Below are 19738 nucleotides of genomic sequence, written 5' to 3' on the forward strand. Positions count from 1 at the left end.
ATTGGTGGGAATCCCCACTTTAATTCCCTGACCCGTTGGGACTCGGTTAATAATAATAATAATAATGGCATTTGTTAAGCGCTTACTATATGCAAAGCAGTGTTCTCAGCGCTGCGGGGGATACAAGGTGATCAGGTTGTCCTACGGTGGAGGGGGCTCACCGTCTTCATCCCCATTTTACAGACGAGGGAACTGAGGCTCAGAGAAGTGACTCACACAAGGTCACACGGCAGACATGTGGCAGAGCTGGGATTCGAACCCATGACCTCTGACTCCCAAGCCCCGGCTCTTTCCACTGAGCCCCGCTGCTTCTCTTAATAATAATGATGGCATTTATTAAGCGCTGACTATGGGCCAAGCACTGTTCTAAGCGCTGGGGAGGTTGCAAGGTGATCAGGTTGTCCCACGTGGGGCTCACAGGCTCAGTCCCCATTTTACAGATGAGGGAACTGAGGCCCGGAGAAGTGAAGTGACTTACCCAGAGTCACACAGCTGACAGTTGGCGGAGCTGGGATTCGAACCCGTGACCTCTGACTCCAAAGCCCCGGCTCTTTCCACTGAGCCACGCTGCTTCTCCTACTATGGTGGTGATGCAGGGAGGAAAAATGACTCGGAGACGTGAGTTCAGATAGAGCAGTAATTGCCGTACATGAGGCCTTGGCATTCCTAGATCCCAAGTTAAAGTACAACCGTTTGTTTGTCATCATCATCATCATCATCATCAATCGTATTTATTGAGCGCTTACTGTGTGCAGAGCACTGTACTAAGCGCTTGGGAAGTACAAATTGGCAACATCTAGAGACAGTCCCTACCCAGCAGTGGGCTCAGAGTCTAAAAGGGGGAGACAGAGAACAAAACCAAACGTACTAACAAAATAAAATAAATAGGATAGATATGTACAAGTAAAATAGAGTAATAAATATGTACAAACATATATACATATATACAGGTGCTGTGGGGAAGGGAAGGAGGTAAGATGGGGGGATGGAGAGGGGGACGAGGGGGAGAGGAAGGAAGGGGCTCAGTCTGGGAAGGCCTCATGGAGGAGGTGAGCTCTCAGTAGGGCCTGGAAGGGATGTCATGGTTTGTCATGGTTTGGTTAGTGTTAAAATCCCTGTCTACAAGATGTTATCAGGAGATAACGGTCAACACAGGATGGGGACATTCCAGAGAGAAGCCACTTTGGTTAATGTTACTTTACGAACACTGGAGTGCTTCCGGCCTGCACAAAATAAAGGGTTACCTCTTAGACTGTGAGCCCACTGTTGGGTAGGGAGTGTTTCTATATGTTGCCAACTTGTACTTCCCAAGCGCTTAGTCCAGTGCTCTGCACACAGTAGCGCTCAATAAATACGATTGATTGATTGGTTACCGTTGGCATGCACAAGATGGAGTCAGTCGTGCCAAGTTCAATGGTGGACAGCAGTTTCGAAACTTTGTACCCAGTAAGCGTTTGACTAATGCCATTATTATTATTATTATTATTATTGCTGTTTTGGAGGGAAAAAGTTTGGTGGCGGATTCAAAATGGCGGCTGGCTGGTGACGTGGGTCTTCCCCCTCCCTCACACCGTGCTGAGGGAAGCGGGTGAGGGCGGAAGTGAGGCACCTGAGGGCGGAAGTGGACCAGGGCCGACTTTCCAGTACGAAAGATGGCCGCTCCGGGCGGAAATGGGCGGACGTTTCTGTTCTGAGGGCGGAAGAGACTTCAGGCCGGATGGGTTGGGGGGGTTCCCCCCCGTGATCGCGTCACTTCCGGGGGCGGACAGGAAGTCGCTTTGTTTGGCTTCAAGATGGCGGCGGGAATGTATTTGGAGCATTATCTGGACAGTAAGAAGGCGCGGGAGGTGGGGGCGGAGAGGGAGAGCGGTAAAGCGAGGCAGGGGCAATCAATAATCAACCAATCGTCTTTATTGAGCGCTTACTGTGTGCACAGCACTGTACTAAGCGCTTGGGAAGTCCAAGTTGGCAACATATAGAGACGGTCCCTACCCAACAGTGGGCTCACAGTCTAGAAGGGGGAGGCAGAGAACAAAACCAATCAATCAGTCGTATTTATTGAGCGCTTACTGTGTGCAGAGCACTGTACTAAGCGCTTGGGAAGTACAAGTTGGCAATATCTAGAGACAGTCCCTACCCAGCAGTGGGCTCACAGTCTAAAAGGGGGAGACAGAGAACAAAACGAGACATACTAACAAAATAAAATAAATAGAATTGATATGTACAAGTAAAATAAATAAATAAATAGAGTAATAATCAGTCAATCGTATTTATTGAGCGTTTACTGTGTGCAGAGCACTGGACTAAGCGCTTGGGAAGTCCAAGTTGGCAACATACAGAGACAGTCCCTACCCAACAGTGGGCTCACAGTCTAAAAGGGGGAGACAGACAACAAAACCAATCAATCAATCGTATTTATTGAGCGCATACTGTGTGCAGAGCACTGGACTAAGCGCTTGGGTAGTACAAGTTGGCAATATATAGAGACAGTCCCTACCCAAGAGTGGGCTCACAGTCTAAAAGGGGGAGACAGAGAACAAAACCAGACATACTAACAAAATAAAATAGAATAGATATGTGCAAGTAAGGTAAATACATAAATAGATAAATCAGTCAATCGTATTTATTGAGCGCTTACTGTGTGCAGAGCACTGTACTGAGCGCTTGGGAAGTCCAAGTTGGCAACATATAGAGACGGTCACTACCCGACAGTGGGCTCACAGTCTAAAAGGGGGAGACAGAGAACAAAACCAAGCATACTAAGAAAATAAAATAAATAGAATAGATATGTACAAGTTAAATAAATAAATAGAGTAATTATCAATCAATCGTATTTACTGAGCGCTTACTGTGTGCAGAGCACTGTACTAAGCGCTTCGGAAGTACAAGTTGGCAACACATAGAGACGGTCCCTACCCGACAGCGGGCTCACAGTCTAGAAGGGGGAGACAGAACAAAACCAGACGTACTAACAAAATAAAATAAATAGAATAGATATGTACAAGTAAGATAAATAAATAAATAGATAAATCAATCAATCAGTCGTATTTATTGGGCGCTTACTGTGTGCAGAGCACTGGACTAAGCGCTTGGGAAGTCCAAGTTGGCAACATATAGAGACAGTCCCTACCCAACAGTGGGCTCACAGTCTAAAATCACATCTTACCTCCTTCCCTTCCCCACAGCACCTGTATATATGTATATATGTTTGTACAGATTTATTACTCTATTTATTTATTTTAATAACAACACCTAGAGACGGTCCCTACCCAACAGCGGGCTCACTGTCTAGAAGGGGAAGACAGACAACAAAACAAAACATATTAACAAAATAAAATAAATAGAATGGGAAATATGTACAAGAAAAATAGAGTAATAAATATGGACAAACATACTCATTCAATCGTATTTATTGAGCGCTTACTGTGTGCAGAGTACTGGACTAAGCGCTTGGGAAGTCCAAGTTGGCAACATCTAGAGACGGTCCCTACCCAACAGCGGGCTCACAGTCTAGAAGGGGGATTAATATTTGTTGAGCGCCTACTGTGTGCAAAGCGCTGGTCTAAGCTCTTGGGAGGGTACTGTAGAGGTCGAAGACCATAATCACTGCCCATTGCCTTAAAGTCTAGTAGTCTAGACTGTAAGCTCGTTGTGGGCAAGGAATGTGCCCGTTTACTGTCACATTATGCTTTCCCAAGTGCTTTAGTACAGTGTGTTGCACGCAGTAAGCACTCAATAATTACGACTGAATGAATGAATAGCGGGGGAGACTTCCCAGAGTATATCTAGGAAAAAGAGGAGCTTGGAAAGGTGGAGATGTGAATGAATAATAATGGCATTTATTAAGCGCTTACTATGTGCAAAGCACTGTTCTAAGCGACGATTGAATGAATGAATAGCAGGGGATACTGCCCAGAGTATATCTAGGAAGAAGAGGAGCTTGGAAAGATGGAGATGTGAATGAATAATAATGGCAGTTATTAAGCGCTTACTATGTGAAAAGCACTGTTCTGAGCCACGATTGAATGAATGAATAGCAGGGGAGATTTCCTAGTGTATATCTAGGAAGAAGAGGAGCTTGGAAAGATGGACATGTGAATGAATAATAATGGCATTTATTAAGCGTTTACTATGTGCAAAGCACTGTTCTACACAACGATTGAATGAATGAATAGCAGGGGAGACTTCCCAGAGTATATCTAGGAAGAAGAGGAGCTTGGAAAGGTGTAGATGTGAATGAATAATAATGGCCTGTATTAAGCACTTACTATGTGCCAAGCACTGTTCTAAGCAACAATTGAATGAATGAATAGCAGGGGAGACTTCCCAGAGTATATCTAAGAAGAGGAGCTTGGAAAGGTGGAGATGTGAATGAATAATAATGGCATTTATTAAGCGCTTACTATGTGCAGAGCACTCTTCTAAGCGACGATTGAATGAATGAATAGCAGGGGAGACTTCCTAGTGTATATCTAGTAAGAAGAGGAGCTTGGAAAGATGGAGATGTGAATGAATAATAATGGCAGTTATTAAGCGCTTACTATGTGCAAAGCACTGTTCTAAGCGACGATTGAATGAATGAGTAGCAGGGGAGACTTCCTAGTGTATATCTAGGAAGAAGAGGAGCTTGGAAAGATGGAGATGTGAATGAATAATAATGGCATTTATTAAGCGCTTACTAAGTGCCGAGCACTGTTCTAAGCGACGAATGAATGAATAGTAGGGGAGACTTCCTAGTGTATATCTAGGAAGAAGAGGAGCTTGGAAAGATGGAGATGGGAATAATAATAATAATGATGGCATTTGTTAAGCGCTTACTATGTGCCAAGCACTGTTCTAAGTGCTGGGGGGATACAAGGTGATCAAGTTGTCCCACGTAGGGCTCACAGTCTTAATTCCCATTTTACAGATGAGGGAACTGAGGCTCAGAGAAGTTAAGTGACTTGCCCAAGATCACACAGCAGGCATGTGGCAGAGCCGGGATTTGAACCCATGACCTCTGACTCCAAAGCCCGTGCTTTTTCCACTGAGCCATGCTGCTTCTCATGAAGCAGCATGAATGAATAATAATGGCATTTATTAAGCGCTTACTAAGCGCAAAGCACTGTTCTAAGCGACGGTTGAATGAATGAATAGCAGGGGAGACTTCCCAGAGTATATCTGGGAAGAAGAGGAGCTTGGAAAGATGGAGATGTGAATGAATAATAATGGCATTTATTAAGCGCTTACTATAGGCAAAGCATTGTTCTAAGCGCTGGGGAGGTTACAAGGTGATCAGGTTGTCCCACGTGGGGCTCACGGTCTTAATCCCCATTTTACAGATGAGGTAACTGAGGCCCAGAGAAGTTAAGCGACTTGCCCAGAGTCACCCAGCTTTCAAGTGGCGGAGCGGGGATTCGAACCCATGACCTCTGACTCCAAAGCCCGGGCTCTTTCCACGGAGCCGCGCTGCTGCTCTCCGCTTGAATAGTAGCGGGAGTGAGCCGATGGGCGCAGAACGCGGCGGGCGGTTTGACCCTGTCTGGCAGCTCCAGATTCGGGGAGAGCCCGGTGCCTCACGGCGATTTTTAGTACAGTGCTGTGCACACAGTAAGCGCTCAATAAATACGATTGATTGACTGATTCTGAGCCCTCTCCCCTTCTCTCCCTCTCAGGTATTGAGAATCTCCCTTTCGAGCTGCAGAGAAACTTCCAGCTCATGCGAGATCTGGACCAAAGAACAGAGGGTGCGTATGGAGCGGGACGTAGGTGGACTTGAGGGGCGGAGGACTGGACCGCCAGGAGACGGGGGACGTGGACTGGGTGAGGCGGGGCGGGGGGTCGAGAGGAGGCGGGGCAGGTCGGGGGGAGGTGTTCCTTGGCTCCGTGTGACCAGTCAACCCCTTTGTTGACTGCCATCTCTGTTGACGGCACTACCATCCTTCCCGTCTCACAAGCCCGCAACCTTGGTGTCATCCTCGACTCCGCTCTCTCATTCACCCCTCACATCCAAGCCGTCACCAAAACCTGCCGGTCTCAGCTCCGCAACATTGCCAAGATCCGCCCTTTCCTCTCCATCCCAACCGCTACCCTGCTCGTTCAAGCTCTCATCCTATCCCGTCTGGACTACTACACCAGCCTTCTCTCTGATCTCCCATCCTCGTGTCTCTCTCCGCTTCAATCCATACTTCATGCTGCTGCCCGGATTGTCTTTGTCCAGAAACCCTCTGGGCATATCACTCCCCTCCTCAAAAATCTCCAGTGGCTACCAATCAATCTGCGCATCAGGCAGAAACTCCTCACCCTGGGCTTCAAGGCTGTCCATCCATCCCCTGGCCCCCTCCTACCTCACCTCCCTTCTCTCCTTGTCCAGCCCAGCCCGCACCCTCCGCTCCTCCACCGCTAATCTCCTCACTGTAACTCGTTCTCGCCTGTCCCGCCGTCGACCCCCGGCCCACGTCCTCCCCCGGGCCTGGAATGCCCCCAATCCCTCTGCCCCTCCGCCAAGCTCGCTCTCTTCCTCCCTTCAAGGCCCTGCTGAGAGCTCACCTCCTCCAGGAGGCCTTCCCAGACTGAGCCCCTTCCTTCCTCTCCCCCTCCTCCCCCTCTCCATCCCCCCATCTTACCTCCTTCCCTTCCCCACAGCACCTGTATATACATATATATGTTTGTACATATTTATTACTCTATTTATTTATTTTACTTGTACATATCTATCCTATTTATTTTATTTTGTTGGTATGTTTGGTTCTGTTCTCTGTCTCCCCCTTTTAGACTGTGAGCCCACTGTTGGGTAGGGACTGTCTCTATGTGTTGCCAATTTGTACTTCCCAAGCGCTTAGTACAGTGCTCTGCACATAGTAAGCGCTCAATAAATACGATTGATTGATTGATTGAGGCGAGAGACCGGCTGTCCTGGTCGGCCCCAGTTCGGTTTCCCGGCCGAGGTGCGGGCAGGAAGGGCAAGGGCCGCAAATCGGACGAGACTCTTGGGTGTAACCCTCTCAGCCGGCCCCCGTGACACGTCACCATCTCCTGCCGTCCTCCTCCCTCTCCGTCCTGGCCACGGCCCCCTCCGGACCGGCCACTCTGCACCACCGCCCTCGGAGGCGGCGGGGCCGCGTTGGAGTGAGCCGGACAGGCCGGGCGCTCCCCCGCCACACGCTCTCGGAGACCTGCTTCCAGAGAATGAGCGGCGTCCATGTCGTAATCATCATCAATCGTATTTATTGAGCGCTTACTGTGCGCAGAGCACTGTACTGAGCGCTTGGGAAGTACAAATTGGGAAGCGTCTACTTCCACCAGAAGTGCCGGCCACCGTTAGACGCGTCCAGAGGAGCCCCTTACGCTCCCAAGGTTCCTCCGCGATCCTTGGTGAAGATCTGATCCGTTTGCCTTTTCCCGGCGGGGAGCAGCTCCCATCAATCCATCAATCAATCAATCGTATTTATTGAGCGCTTACTGTGTGCAGAGCGCTGTGCTAAGCGCTTGGGAAGTCCAAGTTGGCAACATATAGGGGCGGTCCCGACCCAACAGTGGGCTCACAGTCTAGAAGGGGGAGACAGAGAACAAAACAAAACATATTAACAAAATAAAATAGAATAGATATGTACAAGTAAATACAAGTAAAATAAGCAGCTCCATCAATCGATCAATCAGTCGTATTTATTGAGCGCTTACTGTGTGCAGAGCACTGTACTAAGCGCTTGGGAAGTCCAAGTTGGCAACATATAGAGACGGTCCCTACCCAACGGTGGGCTCACAGTCTAGAAGGGGGAGACAGAGAACAAAACCAAACATACTAACAAAATAAAATAAATAGAATAGATATGTACAAGTAAAATAGAAGTAAATACAAGGAAAATAAGCAGCTCCATCAATCGATCAATCAGTCGTATTTATTGAGCGCTTACTGTGTGCAGAGCAGCATACTAAGCGCTTGGGAAGTCCAACTTGGCAACATATAGAGACGGTCCCTACCCAACAGTGGGCTCACAGTCTAGAAGGGGGAGACAGAGAACAAAACCAAACATATTAACAAAATAAAATAAATAGAATAGATATGTACAAGTAAAATGCAAGTAAATACAAGTGAAATAAGCAGCTCCGTCAATCAGTCGTATTTAGTGAGCGCTTACTGTGTGCAGAGCACTGTACTAAGCGCTTGGAAAGTCCAAGTTGGCAACATATAGAGACGGTCCATACCCAACAGTGGGCTCACAGTCTAGAAGGGAGACAGAGAACAAAAACAAACATACTAACAAAATAAAATAAATATAATAGATATGTACAAGTAAAATACAAATAAACACAAGTAAAATATCATCTGTCTGTGGTGCTTATCGTGCCGAGCTGGGCACCGGCAGGGCGCTGCTTCCCCCGTACCCGTTGCTCGGGGCCACCGTGGAGGTAAAGGGCAAGGTCCTTCCCCTCAAGAAACTTCCCATCTAATCAGGAGATCAGTGGACACACGTACAGTAGGTAACAGAGAAGGAGCGTAGGCACAATCAATAAAACACATGAGTAAGGAATTAAACAATGTTGTGTCTAGGTAACAGATCAACAAAGATAATCACCGGAGAGCTGCGGAGGCCGATGAGACGACTGGCGCTGAAAAGTGGGGGGATTCATTCATTCATTCCCTCGTATTTATTGAGCGCTTACTGTGTGCAGAGCACTGTACTAAGCGCTTGGGAAGTACATGTTGACAACATATAGAGACGGTCCCTACCCAATAGTGGGCTCAATGACTGAAGGGGGCGGGGGGCTCAGGACAGCGCTCTGCACACAATGAATAAATACCATCGATTGTGTTTTTGGAGGACTCTGTTGGGAGGGGCGGATGTGGTTCGGCGAAGCCGCATGGGGATGAAGTTCCACGCAGGGGGAAAGGTGAGAGGAATGGGTCTGAGAAGAAGGGAAATATTAGTTTCGGCAAGTGCTCCCCGTCACCTGGAAATGCAACCAGCTTCAGTTGTCCGTAAGAGTCCCAGAAGCCAAAAAAAAACACCCTCACAAGCAAAGGTTTGTAGCTACCTGGCCAAGTCAGCCCAGGACTCTGGACTGGCTCAGCGGGATCTGAAGCCGTGTAACATTCCTCCCCGAGGAAACCAACCGGGAACGACCCTCAGCCAAACAGAGCTGAAGATGGTTGCTGGATTCTGCTACCTCGACAGCATCCTGACCACAGACGGGCCCGTCGATGATGATGATGACCGAATCAGAGGCCCGGCTGGCAGTGGACTTGGAGGTGTGATCCAGGCTAGCGTCTTCCTAAAGCGTAAAGCTTCTCTGAAGCTTTCAGGAGCTTCCCGTCTTCCTCCTCATCAAGCAGAAACTCCTGACCGTCGTCGGCTTCAAGGCTCCTCACCAGCGATCTCCATCCCTTTCTACTCTGTTCTTCCATCGCACCCCAGCTCGCGCTCTTCACTCCTCCCAAGCAAACCGTTGAGGAGGTTCTCAACTCTTCCCTGTCTGGGCCGCTGCTCAGAACTCCCTTCCCCCCCATCAGTTTCATCCAACCAATCAATTAACACTGATATTTATTGAGCGCTTACTACATGCAGAGCACCATACTAAGCGCTTGGGAGAGTATAACAGTTGGTAGACATAGCCGTTGCCCACAACAAGCTTGCAGTCTGGAAGGGGGAGACCGCCGCCCTCTCCACCTTCAAAGCCTTATAAAGCCTCCCCTCCTCCAGGAATCACAGAGTAAGCGCCCAATAAATACAGTTGATTGATTGATGGATCATGTCCGTATTGGATCGGGAAGCAGCACGGTGTAGCGAATATAGCACAGGTCGTGGGAGTAAGAAGGTCACGGGTTCTAAACCCAGCTCCGCCGCTTGTCTGCTGAGTGACCTTGGGTGAGTCGCTTCCTTTCTCCGTGCCTCGGTCCCCACGTCTGTAAAATGGGGATTGAGGTGGTGAGCCGCGTGTGGAACAGGGAGTGTGTCCGACCCGATTTGCTCGTCTCCACCTCAGCGCTTAGTACGGTGCCTGCCGCATAGTGAGCGCTTAACAAATGCCATTATTATCGAGACCTCGCCCACACGGCCAGCCAGTCCATCAGTTATCCTGGGCAGTTGTGTGGTTGTCGGTTTGTTCCACTTGTTCACGTTTAGTTGGCTCTTGCCGGTTGTAGTTGAGATTTTCTTTTCATTCCCACTGCGTATACACAGATTTGCATCTGCCTGGATTCTCCATCAGATTAGAAACCTGTGGGCAGCGGCTGTGTCTCTACTTTTACTATACGTCCCCAAGCGTGTTTTATAGTCCTGGGGACAGCGCCGGGCACGCAGTCCGTGCCCACTGACGCCCACATTGTCCCGGCCAAGCCGAGCGCGGTCGCCCGGCCTGCTGCTGCCGTGGCCTCGCCTGGGGTTCCCCAGGCGGGACCACCCCCCTACGCCCTCCCCATCCATCCGTCTGGTCGTGCCACCCCCAGCCTCGGGTCTGATGGCCTGGCACCCCCTGAAGCGGAGCCGGGGGCGGGTGGCGTGACCGATCTCCGTGCCCTCCCCGTGTCCCCGGCAGACCTGAAGGCGGAGATCGACAAGCTGGCCACCGAGTACGTGAGCAGCGCCCGCAGCCTCGGCTCCGAGGAGAAGCTGGCACTGCTGAAGCAGATCCAGGAGGCGTACAGCAAGTGCAAGGAGTTCGGGGATGACAAGGTGCAGCTGGCGATGCAGACCTATGAGATGGTACGTGCCTGGCACCGTCCCCCACGTCCACCCCCCAATGCCCACCGGCTCCATCCTTCTGGCCCCGTGGAGGGCAGGGGAGAGGTCTACAGCGCCCGCGTACCCTCTGGGCCGGGATGCCCCCAGCAGTGGCCTAGGCCGACCCTCCCCGCCCCTCCCCTGCCAGGTGGACAAACACATCCGGCGCCTGGACACGGACCTGGCCCGCTTCGAGGCCGACCTGAAGGAGAAGCAGATCGAGTCCAGTGACTACGACAGCTCCTCCAGCAAAGGCAAAAAGAGTGAGGAGCCGGGCCGGGCAGGGCCGGGCGGGGGGCGCGGGGCTCGGCCCCAGGCCCGGCCAAGGGGGCCGGGGAGGGTTTGACCCACCTCCCGCCTGCCCTCCCCCCCTCCTCCCCAGAAGGCCGGGCCCAGAAGGAGAAGAAAGCCGCTCGGGCCCGCTCCAAGGGGAAGAACTCGGACGAGGAGGCCCCCAAGGCTGCCCAGAAGAAGCTGAAACTCGTGCGCACGTGAGTTCCCGGGGGCCGGCAGACTCTCCCCGGAGGAGCGCCCCCGGGGCCGTGCCCACCCCACAGTGGGCTCAGAACGACGCCCTTCGCCCCTCGCCCCCAGGCCCTCTCCACCAAGCCGGGGGGTCCCGCCATCCTGCCTCCTTTCTGTGCCCGCAGGAGCCCCGAGTACGGCATGCCCTCGGTGACCTTTGGCAGCGTCCATCCTTCGGACGTGCTGGACATGCCCGTGGACCCTAATGAGCCCACCTACTGCCTCTGCCACCAGGTCTCCTACGGGGAGATGATTGGCTGCGACAATCCCGACGTAAGCACCCGCCCCCCGCGGCCCCATCCCCGGGAGACCCTAATGGATATAATAATAATTAATAATTTTGGTATTTGTTAAGCACTTACTGTGTGCCAAGCTTGCACTGTTCTAAGAGATACAAGGTAATCAGGTTGTCCCAGGTGGGGCTCACAGTTCTAATCCCCATTTTCCAGGTGAGGTGACTGAGACACAGAGAATAATAATAATAATGATGGCATTTATTAAGCGCTTACTATGTGCCAAGCACTGTTCTAAGAGATACAAGGTAATAGGTTGTCCCACGTGGGGCTCACAGTTCTAATCCCCATTTTCCAGGTGAGGTGACTGAGACACAGAGAATAATAATAATGATGGCATTTATTAAGCGCTTACTATGTGCCAAGCACTGTTCTAAGAGATACAAGGTAATCAGGTTGTCCCAGGTGGGGCTCACAGTTCTAATCCCCATTTTCCAGGTGAGGTGACTGAGACGCAGAGAAGAATAATAATCATAATAATGGCGTTTATTAAGCGCTTACTATGTGCCAAGCACTGTTCTAAGAGATACAAGGTAATCAGGTTGTCCCAGGTGGGGCTCACAGTTCTAATCCCCATTTTCCAGGTGAGGTGACTGAGATGCAAAGAAGAATAATAATAACGATGGCGTTTATTAAGCGCTTACTATGTGCCAAGCACTGTTCTAAGAGATACAAGGTAATCAGGTTGTCCCAGGTGGGGCTCACAGTTCTAATCCCCATTTTCCAGGTGAGGTGACTGAGACGCAGAGAAGAATAATAATCATAATGATGGTGTTTATTAAGCGCTTACTATGTGCCAAGCACTGTTCTAAGACATACAAGGTAATCAGGTTGTCCCAGGTGGGGCTCACAGTTCTAATCCCCATTTTCCAGGTGAGGTGACTGAGACGCAGAGAAGAATAATAATCATAATGATGGCGTTTATTAAGCGCTTACTATGTGCCAAGCACTGTTCTAAGACATACAAGGTAATCAGGTTGTCCCAGGTGGGGCTCACAGTTCTAATCCCCATTTTCCAGGTGAGGTGACTGAGACACAGAGAATAATAATATTGATGGCATTTATTAAGCGCTTACTATGTGCCAGGCACTGTTCTAAGAGATACAAGGTAATCAGGTTGTCCCAGGTGGGGCTCACAGTTCTAATCCCCATTTTCCAGGTGAGGTGACTGAGACGCAGAGAAGAATAATAATCATAATGATGGCATTTATTAAGCGCTTACTATGTGCCAAGCACTGTTCTAAGACATACAAGGTAATCAGGTTGTCCCAGGTGGGGCTCACAGGTCTAATCCCCATTTTCCAGGTGAGGTGACTGAGACACAGAGAAGAAGAATAATAATAATGATGGCATTTATTAAGTGCTTACTATGTGCCAAGCACTGTTCTAAGAGATGCAAGGTAATAGGTTGTCCCACGTGGGGCTCACAGTTCTAATCCCCATTTTCCAGGTGAGGTGACTGAGACACAGAGAAGAATAATAATCATAATGATGGCATTTATTAAGCGCTTACTATGTGCCAAGCACTGTTCTAAGGGGTACAAGGTAATCAGGTTGTCCCAGGTGGGGCTCACAATTCTAATCCCCATTTTCCAGGTGAGGTGACTGAGACACAGAGAATAATAATAATAATCATAATGATGGCATTTATTAAGCACTTACTATGTGCCAAGCACTGTTCTAAGAGATACAAGGTAATCAGGTTGTCCCAGGTGGGGCTCACAGTTCTAATCCCCATTTTCCAGGTGAGGTGACTGAGACGCAGAGAAGAATAATAATCATAATGATGGCATTTATTAAGCGCTTACTATGTGCCAAGCACTGTTCTAAGACATACAAGGTAATCAGGTTGTCCCACGTGGGGCTCACAGGTCTAATCCCCATTTTCCAGGTGAGGTGACTGAGACACAGAGAAGAAGAATAATAATAATGATGGCATTTATTAAGTGCTTACTATGTGCCAAGCACTGTTCTAAGAGATGCAAGGTAATAGGTTGTCCCACGTGGGGCTCACAGTTCTAATCCCCATTTTCCAGGTGAGGTGACTGAGACACAGAGAAGAATAATAATCATAATGATGGCATTTATTAAGCGCTTACTATGTGCCAAGCACTGTTCTAAGGGGTACAAGGTAATCAGGTTGTCCCAGGTGGGGCTCACAATTCTAATCCCCATTTTCCAGGTGAGGTGACTGAGACACAGAGAATAATAATAATAATCATAATGATGGCATTTATTAAGCACTTACTATGTGCCAAGCACTGTTCTAAGAGATACAAGGTAATCAGGTTGTCCCAGGTGGGGCTCACAGGTCTAATCCCCATTTTCCAGGTGAGGTGACTGAGACACAGAGAAGAAGAATAATAATAATGATGGCATTTATTAAGTGCTTACTATGTGCCAAGCACTGTTCTAAGAGATGCAAGGTAATAGGTTGTCCCACATGGGGCTCACAGTTCTAATCCCCATTTTCCAGGTGAGGTGACTGAGACACAGAGAAGAATAATAATCATAATGATGGCATTTATTAAGCGCTTACTATGTGCCAAGCACTGTTCTAAGGGGTACAAGGTAATCAGGTTGTCCCAGGTGGGGCTCACAATTCTAATCCCCATTTTCCAGGTGAGGTGACTGAGACACAGAGAATAATAATAATAATCATAATGATGGCATTTATTAAGCACTTACTATGTGCCAAGCACTGTTCTAAGAGATACAAGGTAATCAGGTTGTCCCAGGTGGGGCTCACAGTTCTAATCCCCATTTTCCAGGTGAGGTGACTGAGACACAGAGAATAATAGTAATAATGATGATGGCATTTATTAAGCGCTTACTATGTGCCAAGCACTGTTCTAAGAGATACAGGGTAATCAGGTTGTCCCAGGTGGGGCTCACAGTTCTAATCCCCATTTTCCAGGTGAGGTGACTGAGACACAGAGAACAATAATAATAATGATAATGGCATTTATTAAGCGCTTACTATGTGCCAAGCACTGTTCTAAGAGATACAAGGTAATAGGTTGTCCCAGGTGGGGCTCACAGTTCTAATCCCCATTTTCCAGGTGAGGTGACTGAGACGCAGAGAAGAATAATAATCATAATGATGGCGTTTATTAAGCGCTTACTATGTGCCAAGCACTGTTCTAAGACATACAAGGTAATCAGGTTGTCCCAGGTGGGGCTCACAGTTCTAATCCCCATTTTCCAGGTGAGGTGACTGAGATGCAGAGAAGAATAATAATCATAATGATGGCATTTATTAAGCGCTTACTATGTGCCAAGCACTGTTCTGATACAAGGTAATCAGGTTGTCCCAGGTGGGGCTCACAGTTCTAATCCCCATTTTCCAGGTGAGGTGACTGAGACACGGAGAATAATAATAATAATCATAATGATGGCGTTTATTAAGCGCTTACTATGTGCCAAGCACTGTTCTAAGAGATACGAGGTAATCAGGTTGTCTCAGGTGGGGCTCACAGTTCTAATCCCCATTTTCCAGGTGAGGTGACTGAGACAGAGAAGAATAATAATGATGGCATTTATTAAGCGCTTACTATGTGCCAAGCACTGTTCTAAGACATACAAGGTAATCAGGTTGTCCCAGGTGGGGCTCACAGTTCTAATCCCCATTTTCCAGGTGAGGTGACTGAGACACAGAGAAGAAGAAGAATAATAATAATGGCGTTTATTAAGCGCTTACTATGTGCAAAGCACTGTTCTAAGCACTGGGGAGGTTGCAAGGTGATCCCACGTGGGGCTCACAGTCTTAATCCTCTTTTTACAGATGAGGGAACGGAGGCCCAGAGAAGTGAAGTGACCTGCCCCAAGTCACCCAGCTGATAAGGGGCGGAGCCGGGATTAGAACCCATGACCTCTGACTCCCAAAGCCCGCGCTCTTTCCCCTGAGCCACGCTGGGAGTCGGAAGGATCGGGGTTCTAATCCCGGCCCTGCCACTTGTCTGCTGCTGTGTGACCCCAGGCGAGTCACTTATCTTCACCGCGTCTCAGTTACCTCACCTGTATAATGGGGATGGAGACCGTGAGCCCCAGGTGGGACAGGGACTCCGTCCAACCCGATCTGCTTGTATCCACCCCAGCGCTTAGTAGAGTGCCCGGCACACACTAAGCGCTTAATAATAATAATAATGGCATTTATTAAGCGCTTACTATGTGCAAAGCACCGTTCTAAGTGCTGGGCGCTGTTCTAAGCGCTGGCACTGTTCTAAGCGCTGAGCTACCACAGCTATTTTTATGTGGATGTCCAGGTGTAAATAATCATAAAATGGCATTTATTAAGCGCTTACTATGCGCAAAGCACTGTTCTAAGCGCTGGGGAGGTTACAAGGCGGTCAGGGGGGCTCACCGTCTTAATCCCCATTTTCCAGATGAGGTAACCGAGGCACAGAGAAGTTAAGCGACTTGCCCCAAGTCACACAGCTGACAGTTGGTGGAGCAGGGATTTGAAGCCCGGGCTCTTCCCACTGAGCCACGAATGCTCTGTGCCCAGCACTTGGGAATGTACAGATGACGGAGGGCACGTTCCCCGGCCCACGAGGCACTTGCCCTCCGACCCCTCCCTCCCTGCCCGTGCCCGGTAGGTGAGGGCAGATGGGGGACAGGCGGGGAGGGAGCCCCGCGGGGACGCGCACCCCAACTCCGTCTCCCGTAGTGCTCCATCGAGTGGTTCCACTTCGCCTGCGTGGGGCTGACGACGAAGCCGCGGGGAAAATGGTGAGTCGGGGGACGGGGGCGGGCGGTCCGGCCCTCCCTCGCCCATGCCCGGCTTCTCCCTCGCTGATGCCCGGCTCTCCCTTCCAATGCCCGCAGGTTCTGCCCTCGCTGCTCCCAGGAACGGAAGAAGAAATAAGCAGAAACCCGTCACCCTTAGCTCCAAGCGGCCCCGGGCCCGACGTCCAGGGTCTTCGGGCCGGGGGCGAGGGGCCCGGGGGTGGGGGGAGCGGGGGCAGGGCATCCCCACGCCCCCCACCCCCACCCCACCCCGACTCCTGGTGCTGCGGCGGCCGCCTCCAAACCCGTCGGCCGCTAACGGTTCGGGGCCTTCCCTTCCCGCGTCCCGGGAGGGCAGAGCTCCCCGCCTCCTCTTTGCCTCCGTGCTGAAGTTTGGTGCTGTATCTCGGGGGACCCCCCGCCCCCTCCGTGCCCCCCACCCACCGAGGGGGCCGGAGGGGCAGCACGGGGGGCACGGGTGAGCCCCCCACCCTTGTCTCTCCCTGCCTCTTCCTTGAGGGGCTTCTCTGGGGGGGGGGGTTTCCCGCCCTGCCCGCCCCCCCCCCTTGAGTTTTGGGGTGTCAGCCCCCCCAGGGGATGTGGGGGTGGGAATAAAGCTGTGGAACCTGCGCAGTGCTGGCTTGTGGTTTGCTAGGCCCGGGGGCACCGCTCACATGCCCGCTCCCTGCCAGGGGGCCGAGGGCGGGCGAGCCAACGCTCTCCTGAGCCACCCCAATTTCCGCCCTTCAGTCTCTGCCACGCCTCGCCCTCTAATAATAATGATGGCATTTTTAAGCGCTTACGACGTGCAAAGCACTGTTCTAAGCGCTGTGGGGGGGGATAAGCAGCGTGGCTCAGTGGAAGGAGCCCGGGCTTTGGAGTCAGAGTTCATGGGTTAAGAGAAGCAGCATGGCTCAGTGGAAAAGAGCCCGGGCTTTGGAGTCAGAGGTCATGGGTTCAAATCCCAGCTCCACCGATTGTGAGCTGTGTGACTTTGGGCAAGTCACTTCTCTGGGTCTCAGTGACCTCATCTGGAAAATGGGGATGAAGACTGTGAGCCCCCCCGTGGGACAACCTGATCACCTTGTAACTTCCCCAGCACTTAGAACAGTGCTTTGCACGTAGTAAGCGCTTAATAAATGCCATCATTATTATTGTTATTATGGGTTTGAATCCCGGTTCCGCCAATTGTCAGCTGTGTGACTTTGGGCAAGTCACTTCACTTCTCTGTGCCTCTGTGACCTTATCTGTAAAATGGGGATTAAGATTGTGAGCCCCCCCCCCCGGGGGACAACCTGATCACCTTGTAACCTCCCCAGTGCTTAGAACAGTGCTTTGCACATAGTAAGCGCTTAATAAATGCCATTATTGTTATTATTATATTATCGAGTTGCCCCACATGGGACTCACAGTCTTAATCCCCATTTTACAGATGAGGGAACTGAGCGCTCAGAGAGGTGAAGGGACTTGCCCAAGGTCACACAGCTGACGTGGTGGAGCTGGGATTTGAACCCACGACCTCTGACTCCAAAGCCCGGGCTCTTTCCACTGAGCCACGCTGCTTCTAATGATGATCATTATGGAACTTACGAAGTGCTTGCTGTGTGCCAGTGCTTACTATTCATTCATTCACTCAATCGTATTTATTGAGCGCTTACTGTGTGCAGAGCACTGTGCTAAGCGCTTGGGAAGGACAAGTTGGTACCTGTTACTAAGTGCCAGGCACTGTCCTGAGCCTTGGGGTGGGTTGGACCCAATCCCCGTCCCCGGTGGGGCCCACGGTCTCCACGGCCCATCTTTTGGGGGAAGCGGCGTGGCTCAGTGGAAAGAGCCCGGGCTTTGGAGTCACAGGTCGTGGGTTCAAATCCCGCCTCTGCCACTTAGCTGTGTGACTTTGGGCAAGTCACTTCCCTGGGCCTCAGTTCCCTCATCTGTCAAATGGGGATGAAGACCGTGAGCCCCCCGTGGGACAACCTGATCACCTTGTATCCCCCCAGCGCTTAGAACAGTGCTTTGCACATAGTAAGCGCTTGACAAGTATTATTATTATTATTATTATTCTCTTTGGGCTGAGGGCCCGGGGGCCCGGAGGAGTGAGGTGACTCGGCCGAGGTGACCCAGCGGCGGGCGAGTGGCGGAGGCGGGCTCAGAAGCCCCGGCCTCGGGACTGTGGGGCCTGCCGGGCCGGGCCGGGCTGTGCCCTCTGACCCGCCCCCCTCAGCCTCGGCCCGCCCACCAGTCAATCAGTAGCAATCAATCAATGGTATTTATGGAGCGCTTACTGTGTGCAGAGCACTGCACTGAGCGCTTGGGAAGTCCAAGTCGGCAACACGTAGAGCCGGGCCCCACCCGACGGCGGGCTCCCCCCCACCTCGGCCCGCCCCCTCCCTCCGCCTCGGTCCGCCCTTCAGCCGCGCCCCCTCCCTCCGCCCCCTCCGCCTCGGCCCGCCCCCCGCCGCTGCCAGCCCCGCCCCTCCGCCAGCCTCGGCCCGCCCCCTGCCCCTCCCCTCCCACGGCCCCTCCTCCCCCTCAGTCCCTCCGCCTCAGCCCGGCCCCTCGCTCCCCTCCGCCTCTGCCCTCCTCGCGCCCTCCCTCCCCTCCGCCCCAGCCCGCTCCGCGCCCCGCTCTCCCTCAGCCCCGCCCCTCCCTCCCTTCAGCCCCGCCCCTCCCCCCTCTGCCCGCCCGGCGCCCTGCTCTCCCTCAACCCCGCCCCCTCAGTCCCTCCGCCTCAGCCCCGCCCCGCCCCTCCCCCTCTGCCCGCCCCGCGCCCCGCTCTCCCTCAGCCCCGCCCCCCTCGCCCTCCCTCCGCCTCGCGCCCTCCCTCCCCTCAGCCGCGCCCCCTCCCCTCAGCCGCGCCCCCTCCCTCCTCTCCGCCTCGGCCCCGCCCCTCCCCTTCGCTTCCTGAGCTCAGCCTCTGCCCGCCTCGCGCCCTCCGCCCCCTCAGCCTCTGCCCGCCTCGCGCCCCGCTCTCCCTCAGCCCCGCCCCTCCCCTCCGCCTCAGCCCCGCCCCTCCGCCTCTGCCCGCCTCGCGCCCCGCTCTCCCTCAGCCCCGCCCCTCCCTCCCCTCAGCCCCGCCCCTCCCCCCCTCCGCCTCCCTCCCCTCAGCCGCGCCCCCTCCCTCCGCTCCGCCTCGGCCCCGCCCCTCCCCTTCGCTCCCTGAGCTCAGCCTCTGCCCGCCTCGCGCCCTCCGCCTCGCGCCCTCCGCCCCCTCAGCCCCTCTGGCCGCCTCGCGCCCGGCTCTCCCTCAGCCCCTCCGCCTCAGCCCCGCCCCTTCCCTCCGCCTCAGCCCCGCCCCTCCGCCTCGCGCCCTGCTCTCCCTCAGCCCCGCCCCCTCAGTCCCTGCGCCTCAGCCCCGCCCCTCCCTCCCCTCAGCCCCCCTCGCGCCCTCCTTCAGCCTCAGCCCCGCCCCCTCCGCTCCCCTCCGCCTCAGCCCCGCCCCCGACGAGGCCCCTCCCCCCGCGGTCCGGGTGCGCGCGGCCCGGCTGCGGGCGG

The 19738-nt window shown here is 52.5% G+C and overlaps 1 protein-coding gene across 3 annotated transcripts; it reads left to right on the forward strand.

Moving 5' to 3' along the window:
- The first annotated feature begins 1766 nt into the window (after window positions 1-1766).
- On the forward strand, window positions 1767-16457 carry ING4 (inhibitor of growth family member 4). 3 transcript variants are annotated; one of them, XM_038767868.1, is made up of 8 exons: window positions 1767-1830; window positions 5655-5726; window positions 10516-10682; window positions 10849-10963; window positions 11083-11191; window positions 11351-11498; window positions 16188-16249; window positions 16346-16457. In XM_038767868.1, exons 1-8 carry the CDS (start codon window positions 1794-1796, stop codon window positions 16383-16385), a joined length of 750 nt encoding a protein of 249 aa, XP_038623796.1. In that variant the 5' UTR covers window positions 1767-1793; the 3' UTR covers window positions 16386-16457. The 3 variants fall into 3 exon arrangements, with proteins under 3 accessions (XP_038623796.1, XP_038623797.1, XP_038623798.1); XM_038767869.1 differs by having other exon boundaries at window positions 11086-11191; XM_038767870.1 differs by lacking the exons at window positions 16188-16249; window positions 16346-16457 and adding an exon at window positions 15904-15937.
- Window positions 16458-19738: the final 3281 nt, after the last annotated feature.

This window comes from Tachyglossus aculeatus, chromosome 27 (assembly GCF_015852505.1).
Source record: "Tachyglossus aculeatus isolate mTacAcu1 chromosome 27, mTacAcu1.pri, whole genome shotgun sequence".
Taxonomy (NCBI): Eukaryota; Metazoa; Chordata; class Mammalia; order Monotremata; family Tachyglossidae; genus Tachyglossus; species Tachyglossus aculeatus.

Coding starts and splice junctions, on each gene's coding strand:
- ING4 (XM_038767868.1), top strand. CDS start 1,794: ATGGCGGCGGGAATGTATTTGGAGCATTATCTGGACA. Junction 5,727..10,515: donor TCTGGACCAAAGAACAGAGG/GTGCGTATGGAG, acceptor TGTCCCCGGCAG/ACCTGAAGGCGGAGATCGAC. Junction 11,499..16,187: donor TTGGCTGCGACAATCCCGAC/GTAAGCACCCGC, acceptor CGTCTCCCGTAG/TGCTCCATCGAGTGGTTCCA.